The sequence below is a fragment of the Hevea brasiliensis genome, chromosome 1 (assembly GCF_030052815.1).
Source record: "Hevea brasiliensis isolate MT/VB/25A 57/8 chromosome 1, ASM3005281v1, whole genome shotgun sequence".
Taxonomy (NCBI): domain Eukaryota; kingdom Viridiplantae; phylum Streptophyta; class Magnoliopsida; order Malpighiales; family Euphorbiaceae; genus Hevea; species Hevea brasiliensis.
In genome coordinates, this window is record NC_079493.1 from 13,381,249 (window position 1) to 13,396,843 (window position 15,595).

General features: G+C 36.4%; 2 protein-coding genes across 11 annotated transcripts in view; one reads left to right on the forward strand and one right to left on the reverse strand.

The window, feature by feature from the left end:
* The window catches only part of LOC110645157 (protein FAR1-RELATED SEQUENCE 3), a 36,347-nt gene continuing 20,752 nt past the window's right edge, over window positions 1-15,595 (reverse strand). For 2 of the 6 annotated variants that reach the window (XM_058144156.1, XM_021798203.2), the window contains 2 exons: window positions 9,658-9,774; window positions 1-383 (listed from right to left, as the gene is read on the reverse strand). In XM_058144156.1, the coding sequence (XP_058000139.1) occupies window positions 339-383; window positions 9,658-9,774 (162 nt within the window). In that variant the 3' untranslated portion in view covers window positions 1-338. Of the gene's footprint in view, window positions 384-4,245; window positions 4,348-9,657; window positions 9,775-9,956; window positions 10,102-10,857; window positions 10,953-15,595 lie in introns of all 6 variants that reach the window. The other 4 variants (XR_009147649.1, XR_009147646.1, XR_009147648.1 and 1 more) reach the window with 4 other exon arrangements.
* Window positions 12,252-14,752, forward strand: LOC110645158 (uncharacterized). Of its 5 annotated transcripts, none has more exons than XM_058144183.1 (3): window positions 12,257-13,030; window positions 13,485-14,001; window positions 14,319-14,752. In XM_058144183.1, exons 2-3 carry the CDS (start codon window positions 13,509-13,511, stop codon window positions 14,354-14,356), a joined length of 531 nt encoding a protein of 176 aa, XP_058000166.1. In that variant the 5' UTR covers window positions 12,257-13,030; window positions 13,485-13,508; the 3' UTR covers window positions 14,357-14,752. The 5 variants fall into 5 exon arrangements, with proteins under 5 accessions (XP_021653898.1, XP_058000166.1, XP_058000158.1 ...); XM_058144175.1 differs by having other exon boundaries at window positions 12,258-13,030; window positions 13,472-14,001; XM_058144172.1 differs by having other exon boundaries at window positions 12,259-13,012; window positions 13,472-14,001.

A 15,595-nucleotide genomic window follows, 5' to 3' on the forward strand; every position in this document is an offset into this window, starting at 1 on the left:
TGAAAACTCTAAAAATGCAACTCTTTGATTATTTTTATTTTTTTAATTTACTACCACACAACATGTACAAATATGTTACACATCAAGCTTACACAGGGTCATGGATGGGTGGTGGATTTGGACTTAGGGAATAAATACGATGGGAGGCACAAAATAGTGAAAAAAAAAAAAAAAAACTACCCAGTACAAAAGCCCCAGGAAGAGAGGGAAGGATGAGGGGGTTGACTCAAGCCATTGGGACTGATGACAGGGTTTGGTATACACACACCTTTGCAGTCCACCGATGGCATACGAGTTGTTTACGCATCAGGGAATGAAGGACAATAAATTCAATGTCATCATTTCTGCTGCTTCTTTGATGGAAGCTCTGTCTGGGGCTCAGCCTGCGCATAGAAATTTCCCATTGATCAGATTTAACTTTAAAATTTAAAGAGAACTTGAATTTTGAAGGAAAAGGAGGAGCAGCAGAGGGAGGGAAGGGTAGCGGGCAGCAGTATCTTTCATAAAAAATACCTTTAAGATATAATATTTGAAATGTTACATTACCAAAATGAAAATTTAAGTGCACATCGCTTAACAAGTTATGTCAAATTAGGTAGCAGGAAAAAATTGTAATGCAGTTATATAGGAACATCTGAACAAAATGAAAAATGGAAATTGTAATGATCACGATATCTGTGGAGTATTAACAAGTGTTCTACCAATTATATGGGTCAGTATCTAAAAAAAATTGAACCATTCCAAGTTTTCCAGTTCACCCAAAAACACTCATTGAGGCCAGCAGAATTTCGCACTTTGTAGCATGCCATCAAAAAGCTGAGAGAAACCTTGTTCTGATGGCCAGCAGAATTTCGCACTTTGTTGCATGCCATCAAAAAGCTGAGAGAAACCTTGTTCTGATACCAAGTATCTCTCAATGGAAGCGTGATAAACAAGAGTATAGCATGTCTAATTGCTTGAATCCAGGAGGAGGATAAATTCTAGACACAGAAATTTTATTTAATTTGATCATACTCCTACATGCGGACCTGGTGTCTAACAAAACTAAATGGCAAAAAAAGATTCACAATTTCATATAGTCGACTCCTACTAGTTTGGGATTAAGGCTTAATTGTTGTTGTTTTATTTTACTATACTCCTACATAGTACATATAATCCTATTTATAAGATTAGATATCATAGAAATACTTAAACAAGTTTAATAAAATAGAGATCCTAAAAAATCTAGGAATACCTCAAATACAAGGAAATAAAACCTAAAACACCTAAATTCCTATAATTACAAAAGTTCTGTAATAAATAATGTTATACTTATAGTAGGCTTGTAGCCCTTGTATCAATAATTTCAAACTCCTTTGTCATCCCAATTTTTGCTTTGATTAGCCCTCAATTCCTTGCCCATTTCTCAGGCCGTTCAAATCAAATCTTGTAGAAGCAATTAAGTAGAGATCAGTTAACCAAATCCCTGTGCCTGTTTTTCACACAGTAGAAACAAAGATTTCACAATTTCTTTTTTTTTTTTTTGCTTGAAATTCATAAATTTAATATGATAAAAGACATTCTAACGATTAAGTAAGGCAAACTTAATTGAACAAACTTTAGATTATGAGTTGGAGATTTAGTTACTTCAACTCTTCACTTTGTTTTGAGAATATCCATATCAAATTAAGTATAGTTGATACACGAGTATTCCATTTTGTTCTTTCATATACAAGAAAATTTTGGAAAGTAAGCTTCGACCAAACCCTACACAGACCCACAGTTGATCTCTACATAAGTCCCTGTGAACATACCTTTGAACAGAGCTATTAATAATCCTCATGAAATAATTCGAACCAGTTGAACAACAAACTATCCACATTTGGGGATTCTATCGATATATTGCCAAAGGGATTTTTCACAGCTGTAGAGTTTATGGAAGGAATCTTTAGAGGAAACCATGTTGGTTTTGTGAACCTCTAAAAGCTTTGTGTCCCTTGTTTTCCCTTTTCCTCAAGTCAAATGGACTCCTTCCTGCAGATTTGTCAAATTTTACAGATATTCTGGCCTTCTTAATGATCAAATCTGAAAGCAAAAACTTATTCTCTTAATGAAAATTACTTTAGGATCCATAGTGCTGTCAGCCCCAGTTTCTTCAAGACTTCCTTAAATCTCTGGGCTTTATCAACATAATATTAACATGATACATCTAGGTGATCTTAATCGTTTAATCTTTAAATTGACTTAGACAATAATGTGAAACCATAGGAGGGGGGCAAGCATGTCACACACAATACCTTGTTTGTTGCTTGCAACCTCTGTTGACAATAGAAATAGCTGGATTGATTGACCCATAAAAGGACATTGTAATTGTGAGAATAATAGAGAGAGAGAGAGAGAGATTTGGGAGAAAATCTCTATATATCATTCATTCACAGCTATAAAGGCGTGTGTATATATATATATATATATATATATACATGTTACAAATAGGAAGTTGACTCCTACTATACTACTTAAACACAGGAGCAGATAACTATTATATTTAGAAAGTGTAATCCTATTAAACTACTCAAATAACAGATAACCTAAATAGATAAGGGACAATCTCAATGCTCTCTCTCAAGTTGGAGCGTACATTTCATATGCTCCAAGCTCGTTACAAATATATTCAACCCGAGATCCTCTAAGTGACTCGGTGAAAACATCTGCTAACTAGTCATTTGAATTAACAAACTTGGTAAAAATACACCATGATTCGATCTTTTATCTAATAAAATGACAATCCACCTCTATATGTTTTGTTCTTTCATGAAAAACTAGATTTGAGGCAATATGAAGGGCAGCTTGACTATCACATATTAGCTTCATTTGTTCAACTTCCCCACACTTTAATTCTTGAAAAAGTTATTTTAACCAGATGAGCTCACAAGTTGTTAGAGCCATATCTCTGTATTCTGCTTCTGCATTTAACCTGGCAATTACGTCTTGTTTTTTACTCTTCCAAGTATTAAATTCTCTTTAATCATAATGCAATATCCTGAAGTAGATTGCCTGTCTACAGGAGAACCTGCCCAATCTACATCAGAGTACCCAACAACTTGTGAATGACCCTTATCTTCATACAATAGACCTTGTCCAGGAGATCCTTTGATATACTTGAGAATACGAATTACTACATTTCAGTGATCACTAAATGAAGCCTAGAGAAACTGCCTTACCACACTAACAGCAAATGAGATATCTGGTCATGTTATTGTAAAATAATTAAGCTTGCCCACCAGCCTTCGACATTTGCCAGGATTTTCTAATGACTCCCCCTATCCAAAAACAAGTTTGACATTTGGATCCATGGAAGTGTGTACATGTTTGCAATTTATCAAACCCGTCTCTTCAAGTACGTCCAAAGCATATTTCCTTTGGCAAATAGCAATACCCGTTGTGGATTGTACTACCTCAATTCCCAAAAACTACTTCAATTTGCCCAAATCTTTAGTTTGAAAGTAACTGAACAAATACTGTTTGAGCTAAATGATCCCATCATGGTCATTTCCTGTTATGACTATGTCAGTAACATAGACTACTAGATAAATGTATTTACCATGATTACTGTGGCGAAAGAATACTGAATGATTGACTCCACTCCTACTCATTCCAAACTACTGAACCACAGTACTAAACTGTCCAAACCATGCCATTGGAGATTGTTTCAGACCATATAGTGCACGTTGTAGACGGCATACCAAACTAGACTTCCCCGGAGCAACAAACCCTGGTGGTTGCTCCATATATACCTCCTCAGACAGTTTCCCATGTAAAAAGGCATTTTTAATATCTAGTTGATAAAGTGGCAAGTGATGCATTGTTGCCAAAGAGATAAGCACACGAACTGATGCAATTTTAGCAACTGGAGGAAGGTGTCACCATAATCAATCCCAAAATTCTGCGTATAGCCTTTGGCAACTAGACGGGCCTTCAACCGATCAACTTGTCCATTAGGGCTCACTTTCACAGTAAAAACCCAGAGACAACCAGCGACAGATTTACCCTATGGCAATGAAACTAACTCCTAAGTACCATTATTATGGAGAGCAATCATTTCCTCTATCATGGCATCTCGCCACCCTGGATGTTCTAATGCTTTTCTAACAGTTTTAGGCATGAAAATAGAAGATAAGGTAGAAACAAAGGCATAATAGGATGGTAATAAATGATGATAACTAAGAAAATTATAAATAGGATGAGGGTTGCAAGAGGAACGAATACCTTTGTGAAGGGAAATGGGAGGAGATGCTGCACCTGTTGAAGGCATGACTGGAGTAAGTGATGGAGGAACAAGCGATGAGTCATCAGAAGCAGCTAGTGTGCCTGTATTATGAAGAGAAGTATCATTGGTGTTAGCAAGAGGATGAGGACAACAAGAATAGACTTGGAGAGAAGGAGGACTAGGAATATGGATTTGTGATGGAGAAAGAAATGAAACAAGTAAAACACCAAAAATGAGTCTTTTTGTTGCAGTGTTTGGTGAAAAATATGAGGATGTTTCAAAGAAGGTTACATCTGCTGAGATAAAATATATTTGTTGTTTGATCATAACATTTGTAACCTTTTTGAAAACAAGAGTATCCTAGAAAGACACATTTAATAGATTTAGGTTGGAGTTTGTCTTTCCCAGGGGTGTGAGTATGACCAAAATAAGTAACAACCAAACACATGCAATGGTAGAGGTTGGGGATCTTGATCTAGTGATAGAATTGAGAGAGGACTTTGATGTTGCAACACAGAAGAAGGCATTTAGTTAATTAGATAACAAGCTGTAAGAACAGCATCTCCGCAAAAACGGAGTGGAACGTTATGGTGTATAAGTAGGGTACGACCAGTTTCAAAAGATGCCGATTTTTATACTCGGCGACTCCATTTTGCCGTGGAGTATATGCACAAGAGGTTTGATGAGTTATTCCCTGAGAAGACATAAAATTGGTGAAAGGAGAAGATAAGTATTCTTTTGCATTATCACTGCGTAATACCTTAATTATCACACCAAATTGATTATAAATTTCAACACAAAATTTTTGAAAAATAGAAAACAATTCAGAACTATGTTTTATTAAAAATACCCAAGTACAAGAGGAATAATCATTAATAAAAGTAACAAAATAATGAAATCCTAAAATTGAACTAACATGATTTGGACCCCATATGTCTGATGAACAATATCAAACATAGATGTGGCCCTATTATTAACTCACTTGAGAAAGGAAGCTAGAGTTTGTTTTCCAAGTTACATGACTCACATTATAAAGAAGATAATTGAGAAAGACTAGGTATTAGTTTTTTGAAGTTTGGTGAGACTTGGATGATCCAAGCGGCTATGGAGAAGATCAGCGGATGCAACGAAAGTAAGAGCAACTGATGATCTTGAAGTAGAGAAATGATACAGTCCTTGTGACTCATATCCTGTTCCATCATCTTCCTCGTACCCCGGTGCTACACAATAACAGAGTCAGCCACAAAAGTGACAGAACAATCAAGATTTTTGGTTAATTTGCCAATAGAAATCAAATTGTATGGACATTTAGGTATAAATAAAACTGAGTTTATAGAAATAGAAAGAAGAGGTTGAACTTCTCCTATTTCGTTAATCACAGTTTGTGAGCCATTAGCCAATGTAACTTTAGAGGAAATTGAAGGGGATTTAAGATCAGAGAAAAGGTTTTTATTACTAGAGATATGATTTGATGCACCAGAGTCTAGCATCCACGATCCAATAGATGTAGAATTGCTCAAATAAGCAAAAGAATTACCAAAAGTGCTAGATGAGGATGACTGCTGTTTACCAGCTTGATACTGCAGGTACTCATTGTAGTCAGCTCTAGTTAAGACAACGAAATTGGACTGTTGATCTTTCTCATCAGATAACGGAAGAAGTCCATCCCCATGGGTCTAAGCCACATAAGTAATAGGTTAGCTTGTGTTGGATTGATTGTTGCGCGCTGGTCGGCCATGCAATGCCCAATAAGAATCTCCAATGTGGCCATTTTTGTCAGAATAGGTACAATGAGATTTAAAGCCTTTTCCTTTCCCTTTTCGGAAACCACCCTATCCCTGCTGATTACTAATTTGCACAGCTAACACAGATGTCTCAATTTCATCAATATCAATTGCAATTAAAGAAATGTGCAATAACCGAGTAGAGACATTGTCCAGAGAAGGAATAACAAAACCCGTCAAGCAGTGTTATTAAAGGCGCTCTGAGGCGCCCGGCGAGGCGAGGCGAGGCGAGGCGACCCTCTAGGGCCTCACCTGGCTCTGCTTGGCCTAGGTTGCATGAGGCGATCGCTTGGGAGAGAGAGGCGCAAGGCGTGAGGCGAGGGAGGCGACGCCTCTGTTACATAATATTTATTTTTTTACTTTTTATTCATTCTTTAAACTGCAAGAGTTAAAAACCCTTAGAGGAGACTCTCATTTCATCCCATGACTCCACAGCTGCTTGAAAAGGGAAAGAAGAACAACCCAAGAAGTAAGGTATGTCTCTCTCTCATCCTTCTCCTCTCTCTCTCCTCTGCTTCTTCCTTCCTCTCTCTCCTCTCCTCTTTTCTTCAATTCTTCCCTTCTTTCAAGTCTATCACAACACCCATGTTTTTCTTCTTTTCTTTTTAACTTTTTTTTTCCTCCTTTCCTCCTTTTCTCTTCTTCTATTCTTTCTTCTCTCACAGTCAGGCCGTTTTTAATCCATCTGCAGCACTTATTTTCCTGCGTTCTTTCTCCCTTTTAACTTTTTTTACTTCTCTTCTCTCCTCTTCCTCTCTTCTTCTATGCTTTCTTCTCTCACAGTCACGCCATTTTTAATCCATTTGCAACACTTATTTTCCTGCGTTCTTTTTGCCTTTTTACTTTTTTTTGCTTTCTCTTCTCTCCTCCTCCTCTCTTCCTCTATGCTTTCTTCTCTCACAGTCACGCTATTTTTAATCCATATGCAACACTTATTTTCCTGCGTTCTTTTTGCCTTTTTACTTTATTTTTTTCCTTTCTCTTCTCTCCTCCTCCTCTCTTCTTCTATGCTTTCTTCTCTTACAGTCACGCCATTTTTAATTACCCAGCAACAACAATTTTTTTTTTCTTTTTTAATTTATTGTTTCATTGTTTATTATATAGGCATTGTGATATGTATATTTTAGATGGATATTGTCAATTTTGATATGCTTTTTATTAAATGAGTATTGTGATATGTTAGATTGAGGCGTGTATTTGCAAATGATTATTTAATTTTGAAATTAGGTCCTATTAATTGGAGACGTAGAGTATGAGTAATTATCAATTGTGATATGTTTTTTATTAAATGGGTATTGTAATATGTTAGATTGAGGTGTGTTATGTATTTGCAAATGATTACTTATTTTAAATGGTTAATGTTCTATTAATTGGAGGCGTGATATGCTTTTTAATATGCTTTTTTACTTCTTAAACTAGTTAAAAGGTATGAATTTTTATATTAAAAGTATATATATATATATATATATATATATATATATATATATATATATATAATTTAGGCAATTTAGGTTATAGTGCCTCGCTTCAGAAAGGCCCTCCATAGGGTAGCCTATCACCTTAGTGTCGCCTTTTGCCTTAATAACACTGCCGTCAAGATTTGATCCCATACAGAACCCAGATCAGATCGAAGCCCTATCAAAGAAAAGACCATGAAAAACTTATCTCATTGCTGCTCATGCAATGATGCAGTCAGAGAATAGCATAAGAGAATTAAACTCATCCTTTAGTGTTTCTATTTGCCCTAAATAACTCACCATATCTTGGTGATTTTGTTGGAGAATTAGAAAAAGAAGAGAAATTGGCTTAGAGTCACCTGAATTGGAGGAATTTCCCATTTCAGACATGTTGATTGCTTCTAAGACCTTCAAACAGATTCGAAAATAGTGTTGGATGTCTTGAAGAACAAATCCAAAGGCTATTGTCTCTTGGTAGAGTGAGATCAGAAGGAGATTCGAAGGTGTTGTGGGGTTAGGAAGAGTCGTCGGCTAGAGGCGATTTGGCTGGCGTTGGATCAGGCAAAAATGGTTACCTGATTATCCCTCATGTGCTGGAGCGCGTGAAGACAACAAAGGTGCGTCGACAGCGCGTGGCGGCTTCCGGCAAGGATTACAGAGTCGGTTTTCTAGGGACTAAGTCGCCTGCGATCAACTAATCCTTTTAGGTGGGTGGTGTAGTCCACCTCCCTCTGGTAGGTGACCCACTAGAACGACAGTGGCGTTTGTTCTTCAAGCACAGAGAAGAGACGAAGTAGAATTTCGATCAGACCCTTTTTTTTTTTAGGCTCTAATACCATTTGAGAATAATAGAAAGAGAGAGATTTGCAGGAAGATCTATATATATCATTCATTCACAACTATACAGGTGTATATATATATATATATATATATATATATATATATATATGTTACAAATAGGAAGTTGACTCCTATTATACTACTTAAACACAACAACAGATAACTATTATACTTAGGAAGTGTAATCCTATTAAACTACTCAAATAACAGATAACCTAAGTAGATAAGGGACAGTCTCAACAGTAATTGTTGTTACATTTTAAGAAACTCTTTTGAGAGGGTGCCATGGGTTTTCCAACAGCATATGGATAAGATCCAAAATCAATTTATTGAATTTGCAAAAAGTCAATGGGATGAAGCTGTTGACAAAAAGGTGATGGAAGATCTGAATATTCCTAAAGATGAAGAATCCTAGATTTTGCTATGAGAATCATTTAGAGAACTTGAATCCAGATTAGTCAAAGCCAACTTTGTAAAAGGATCTAAACAAGTCAACAAAAGAGAAATAAAAGACATTCAAGTTCAAGAAATTAGGAAACAAATTGAAGAGCAATTAGCTCTAACGTAATAACTTTTATAACATCACATTGGAAACAGCTTCACAGGAAGCATGGCCATACCCAGAACTTGCTCCTTTCCTCTCTAAATAGCCCATAGAATAGTTAAAAGGCCAATTGACAGTAAAGTATCCCCCTTACCTTTAATAAGATAGAAGGATATAAGCAAACCACATATCATGAAGAAAACCACTATACCAGCATCAAACAGAACAATGTCCAGCATTCTCGAATTAGATGGACATTCAATGAACACAGTTTCCACAAAAATAGAACAGCTACAACATTAAGTTTCCAATGAGTTGTTAACAATCAATGTATTGTATGGTTTCTGCTTATCACCACTGAAGGAGTTGCAAGGATTTTACTCAAATGAAGAAAGGAAGACATCACTACTCATTGCTTATTGAGGTAGTAAAAAATTGAAGAGCAATTAGCTCTAACGTAATAACCTTTATAACATCACATTGCAAACAGCTTCAGTGGACGCATGACCATCCCCACAATTTGCTCCTTTCCTCTCTAAATGGCCCATAGAATAGTTACAAGGCCAATTGACAGTAGAGTATCCCTCTTACTTTAATAAGATAGTAGGATATAAGCAAACCACATGAAGAAAACCACTATACCAGTATCAAACAGAACAAGGCCCGGCATTCTTGAATTAGATGGGCATTCAGAAATTAAAATGAACACAGTTTCCACAAAAATAGAACATATAATACAACTCACCAGCAAACAATAGTCATTAAGAGTAGGAAGAGAATGCTTACAGCATTTGAAAGCTGCTCACGGATATAGGCCATTGATCTTAACATCGCACCTAATGTATCCCGAGACACCTGAAATTTAACTTCTGATTCACCGGAAGTTGTTTCGGTATCTTGCAGCTGAAACCAGGAAAGGATAAATTCATCAATGGATAATCAACTGACAAGTTAAAATTAGAAACACATTAAATGAGGCAACAGTCTACGATAAGAAGATAGCCACTCTGATCATTAAGTGGAAACTAATACAACAAACATCATACTCAAGTGTTAGGCAGAATATCATTGTAGATGAAACTCACATTTCTCTTTTTTCTTATTTGGCTTGGGATCCATAATACCCCTGATCCAACTCTCACACACTCCACAGTCCACACATGTACTCATAAAGAAACAATCAATTGATTGTAAGCTTCTTTACGGGGTGAGCTTTGTGCTCCACAATGACTGCCAAAAATAAGATGTTCAAGCAAAATTCTAATTGATACTAGAATCGAAATTTCAAGAAGCAAAGGAATTTTCAATATACTTAAAAGTTTCTTTCATGTCGAATCTCAACCAAATACCATGCCCCCAAGAGAAAAGGAAAAACATGCAAGACATGTCAATACCATCTTTATTTAACCAACATTCCAAGACCTAGAGAAAACATGTGCCTGCATTATCCTTTCAGGAATAAGAATTAGGATTACAATTTATATACATTTTGACTTCCATTGAAGCCATGCACAATTTTCTTATGAAATATGTGTAGGCAAATCAGTCCAATCTATCCTAAATCACCCACTTAATAACCATCAATACAGCAGTTCTATCAGAACAAGAAATAAGGAGTTTGGGTTGTGGGGGGGGGGGGGCGGTGGTGTTGTTGGGGTTGGATTGCGCGGGCGCGGGTGCGAGTGCGAGGGGGGGAGGAGGGGTGAGAGAGAGCGAGAGAGCAAGCATGTTTAAGATGCTTGCAAGGGTTTATCTAATTAGTAAGCAAATAAACAGCAAAGATGCCATAAATCCTGATAACTAAATTCTGGGGGCTGTTCCCTTCATTTTAATTTGCCTTTAAACATTGCCACAAAACTTAAATAGAGAAATGTAAACTTTCTCAAAAGCCAAAGGTTCAGGAAAAATCAGAAAAACACCTAAAAATATGGTGAGAGTAAAGGAAACAGCAACAAGTCAAATAAGAAGGTGAAAATCCATGCTTACTAGCTTAGAATAATATATGGTTACAACAGGATGAAGGAGTGCATCAGTGTTATCAAATGACAAAGCAGCAGTTGGCATAATCATCCTTGCATGCACTGCCATGCAAAATTCAATACAATTAGATTTTATGATAAGTAAAATAATGCAAAAGTAATTGCCAGTGATGAAAGAACGAGGGTAAATTAAAGTGCCATGGTCAAGGAAAAAAATGTGCAGAAAATGAGGAGCACACACGTCCAACATGTTCCTGTATGCAATGCAAAACCATGAACAGAAACATGCCAACATAAAAGTGAGAGTTACAACAACCCAAATGAAAATACTGGAACAAAAGTCGCATCAACAAAGAGGAGGAAGGAAAAAGGTGGAGGAGGGGAAAGGGTAGGGATCAGATTTCCCTGCCAAGTGGAGAGTGTTTTCCTCTTAATGCTCTAGAAGCTACCATTAAAGCTCCACTTGACAATCTGAATTTCATTCAGCTTAATATCATAATCTACTGCAAGAGTATTATATATCTGAAGCAGACAAGAAGAAACTTAAATCAAGTTTAAAGAAGAGTATGGTTAATATTTTATATAGGGGTGTTTTTGGGACATTATTCAGCTCCTTTTAGTTTATAGAGCTATTCAAGCATGTCATTCATTGTTGTCAAAGAGGCGCCTGGGCGCTAACCTAGGCGCCCGGGTAAGGCGATATCTAGGCAAATTACCTTTGAAGCCTTAGGGCGAGGCCAGGCAAGAAATTTAAAAAAAGAAAAGAAAAAAAAAAAAAGGAAAAGTTGAGAAAGAAAAAAGTAACATGATTTGTTTTCACCTTTGGCATCCACATGATGACTAGAGAATTAGGATTTTGAGTTTGCATGACATAATGAAGGAAATTAAATAATGCATCTAGAATTTTAAATTATATTATGTACTTTATGGTTTTTGCTTTTACATTTTTGTGTTATTAGAGAAATGCTTTTGATCTTAAAGCTTAAATAATATAATATATTATGAAATATGAATATGAAATTTGGCAATTTATTGATTGTATAATACATAAGACTTTTTTAACATTGTATATTTAAGGGCACCTAGCACTTTTGACAACACTGATGTTATTTTACTAAATTAGTTTGTTGCCTCGGTATTTACAGCTTCAAAATTTAGCAGTATTTTTGTAATTCTCGGAATTGCTAGAACAGCTGGTTAAATGTATTTAGGATTTATTTCTTAGTCATATTTAAGTCCCTAGTGATCTAGAAAAACATTAATCATTTTACTTTCCTATAAGAGTTCAAATCCTTAGACAATTAGGACTAGTAAGGTTTTTAAGGTTTAAGATTAGTTTTGAGTCTATAAATAGTTAAGTGATTATCAATCAGTTTTTGTTATTGAATAAATTTCTAGCAGTTATGCTTTGTTTGGATTGTAAAATGTAATCCAACCCCCTTGGTGTGGTTTTAGACCTAGGGTATGATAACTAAACCTTTAATTTACAATTAATGATTACTGTTCATACTTCATAGCTTGAGATATCCCTTATCTCCTTATCTGTTAAAGCTTGAGTAGTATAATAGGAACACAATTCCTAAGTCTAATAGGAGTGTACTACTTTGTGTGTGTGTGTGTGTGTGTGTGTGTGTAGAAGTTAAATGAAATGCATAGATTTTAACTCTCAAAATCATAATCTTTTTCATCTTTCTAAAACTCTTTTATGGTATCAGAGCCTAAAGAGGGCTTGATTTTTTCTTTGATTTCATCTCTTATCTGTGCCTGAAGAACAAACGGCACTGCCGTTCTAGTTGGCCATCTACCAGAAGGAGGTGGACTATACCACCTACCTAAAAGGATTCACTGACCGCCGGCAACTCAGTCCTTAGAAGACCAATGCTGGAACCCTTGCCAGAAGCCGCCACGCACCGTCGACGCACCTCCGCTATCTTCACACGCGCCGATGCCTGAGGGATAATCCAGTGACCGTTTTTGCTAGATCCAACACCGGCCAACTCGCCCCTGATTGACGACTCTTCCTAACCCTACACCATCTTCGGGTCTTCTTCCGATCTCCCTCCACCAAGAGACAGTAGCCTTTGGGTTTGTTCTTCAAGACATCCAACACTATTTTTGGATTTGTTTGAAGGTTTTAGGAGCAATCAACATGACTGAAATGGGTAATTCCTCCAATTCAGGTGACTCTAAGCCAAGTTTTTCTTCTATTTTCAATTCTCCAACAATTACTACCATTAATTTGCAAGGCAGCAATAATTATATGTCATGGTCAGCTTTAGTAGAATTGTAGTTTATGTGCAAGGTTATAATGAACATCTAGTCAAGAATGCTAGTGATATTGTTGTTGATGATAGAACTAGTTGGAACAAGGTAGATGCACAGTTATGTAGCCTTTTATGACATTCTTTGGACCCTAAATTACTTGTCTTATTTCAGTCCTGTAAGACTTGCAAGATATGTACAAAGGCTAAAACTTTATATACTAATGTCATGCAATGTATATATAAAGTTGTTTCAGATATTGTCCATCTCCAACAAAATCACCAAGATATGGCAAGTTATTTAGGGCAAATAGAAACACTGAAGGATGATTTTAATTCTCTAATGCCGTTCTCTGATAGCATCACTGTGCAGGAACAACAGCGGGACAAGTTCTCTATGGTTTTGACTTTGATAGGACTTCGATCTGATCTTAGTTCTGTACAGAATCAAATGTTGACGAGTTCTGTGATTCCTTCTCTGGAAGATGTCTCTGCTCGATTGCTACGCATTTCCTTAAATGCGAATGGTAGTAATGAAATTGAAACATCTGTGCTAGCTGTGCAGATTGGAAATCAGCACGGACAGGGAGGTTCTCGAAAAGGAAAAGGAAAGGGCTTTAAATCTCATTGTACTTACTGTGACAAAAATGGCCACACTCGAGATACTTGTTGGGCATTGCATGGCCGACCACCACGCAATAATAATCAATTCAACACAAATCGTCATGCAGCTAATGTAGCACAAACTCATGGGGATGGACTTCTTCCCTTACCTAAAGCAAACGATCAACAGTCTGATTCCATTGTCCTAACTGGAACTAACTACAATGAGTACTTGCAGTATCAAGCTACTAAACAACAGTCATCCTCATCTGGTACCTCACACTCTGGTAATTCCTTTGCTTATTTGACAAAATCTGCACCTATTGGTCCATGAATACTAGACTCCAGTGCATCTGACCATATCTCTGATAATAAGAACCTTTTCTCTAACTTTACTATCCCTCCAATTTCCTCTAAAGTTACACTTACCAATGGCTCACAGGTTGTGGTTAAAGGAATAAGAAAAGTTCAACCTCTTCCTTCTATTTCTTTGAACTCAGTCTTATTTGCGTTTGAATGTCCATACAAGTTGATTTCCATTAGCAAATTAACCAAAAATCTTGATTGTTCTATCACCTTTTTGGCTAACTCTGTTATTATGCAGGACCGAAGTACGAGGAAAACGATTGGAACAGGATATGATTCACAAGGACTGTATCGTCTATCCATTTCAAAATTACCAGTTGCTCTCACTTCCGCTGCATCTGTGGATCTTCTCCATAGCCACCTGGGTTATCCAAGTATTGCCAAACCTCAAAAATTAGTACCTAGTCTTTACTAGTACCTAGTCTTTCTTCTTTGTCTTCTTTAGATTGTAAGTCATGTCAACTTGGGAAACAAACTCGAGCTTTCTTTCCCAAACGAATCAATAATAGAGCCACATCTAAGTTTGATATTATTCACTCAGACATGTGAGGTCCAAGTCATGTTAGTTCAACTTTAGAATTTCATTATTTTGATATTTTTATTGACGATTATTCCCGTTACACTTGGGTGTTTTTAATAAAGCATTATTCTAAATTGTTTTCTATTTTTAAAGATTTTGTGCTGAAATTCATAATCAATTTGGTGTTACAATTAAGGTATTACGCAGTGATAATGCAAAAGAATACTTATCTTCTCCCTTCACCAATTTCATGTCTTCTCAGGGAATCACTCATCAAACTGCTTGTACATATACTCCACAGCAAAATGGAGTTGTCGAACGTAAAAATTAGCATCTTATTGAAACTGTCCGTACCTTACTTGTACTTAACGTTCCACTTCGTTTTTAGACCGATGTTGTTCTCATTGCTTGTTATTTAATTAACCAAATGCCTTCTTCTGTGTTACAACATCAAAGTCCCCACTTAATTTTATTTCCAAATCAAGAATCCCATCATCTACCATTACGTGTGTTTGGCTGTATCTGCTTTATTCATGATCACATGCTAGGGAAAGATAAACTCCAGCCTAAATCTGTTATGTGTGTCTTTTTAGGATACTCTTGTCTTCAAAAAGGTTACAAATGCTATGATCCAACAACAAATAAATATTTTATTTTAGCGAATGTAACATTCTTTGAAACATCCCCATATTTTTCAACAAACATGAAAACCAGAAGACTCATTTCTGATGTTTTACCTATTCCTCCTCTTCTCTCCCTATTCAAAGTCAAGACTCCTAGTAATTTTCCTCCTCTCCAAGTCTTGCTCCCGTCGCCCTCACCCCTTTGTCCAAACCGATAATACTTCTCTTCATGATACAAGTACATCGGTTGCTCTTGATAACTTATCACCTATTCCTCCGTCACCTACTCCAGTCATGCCTACAACAGAGATAGCACGTGTATTTGTTCTACTCAAAACCCTAATTCCATTTATAATTTTTTAAGTTATCATT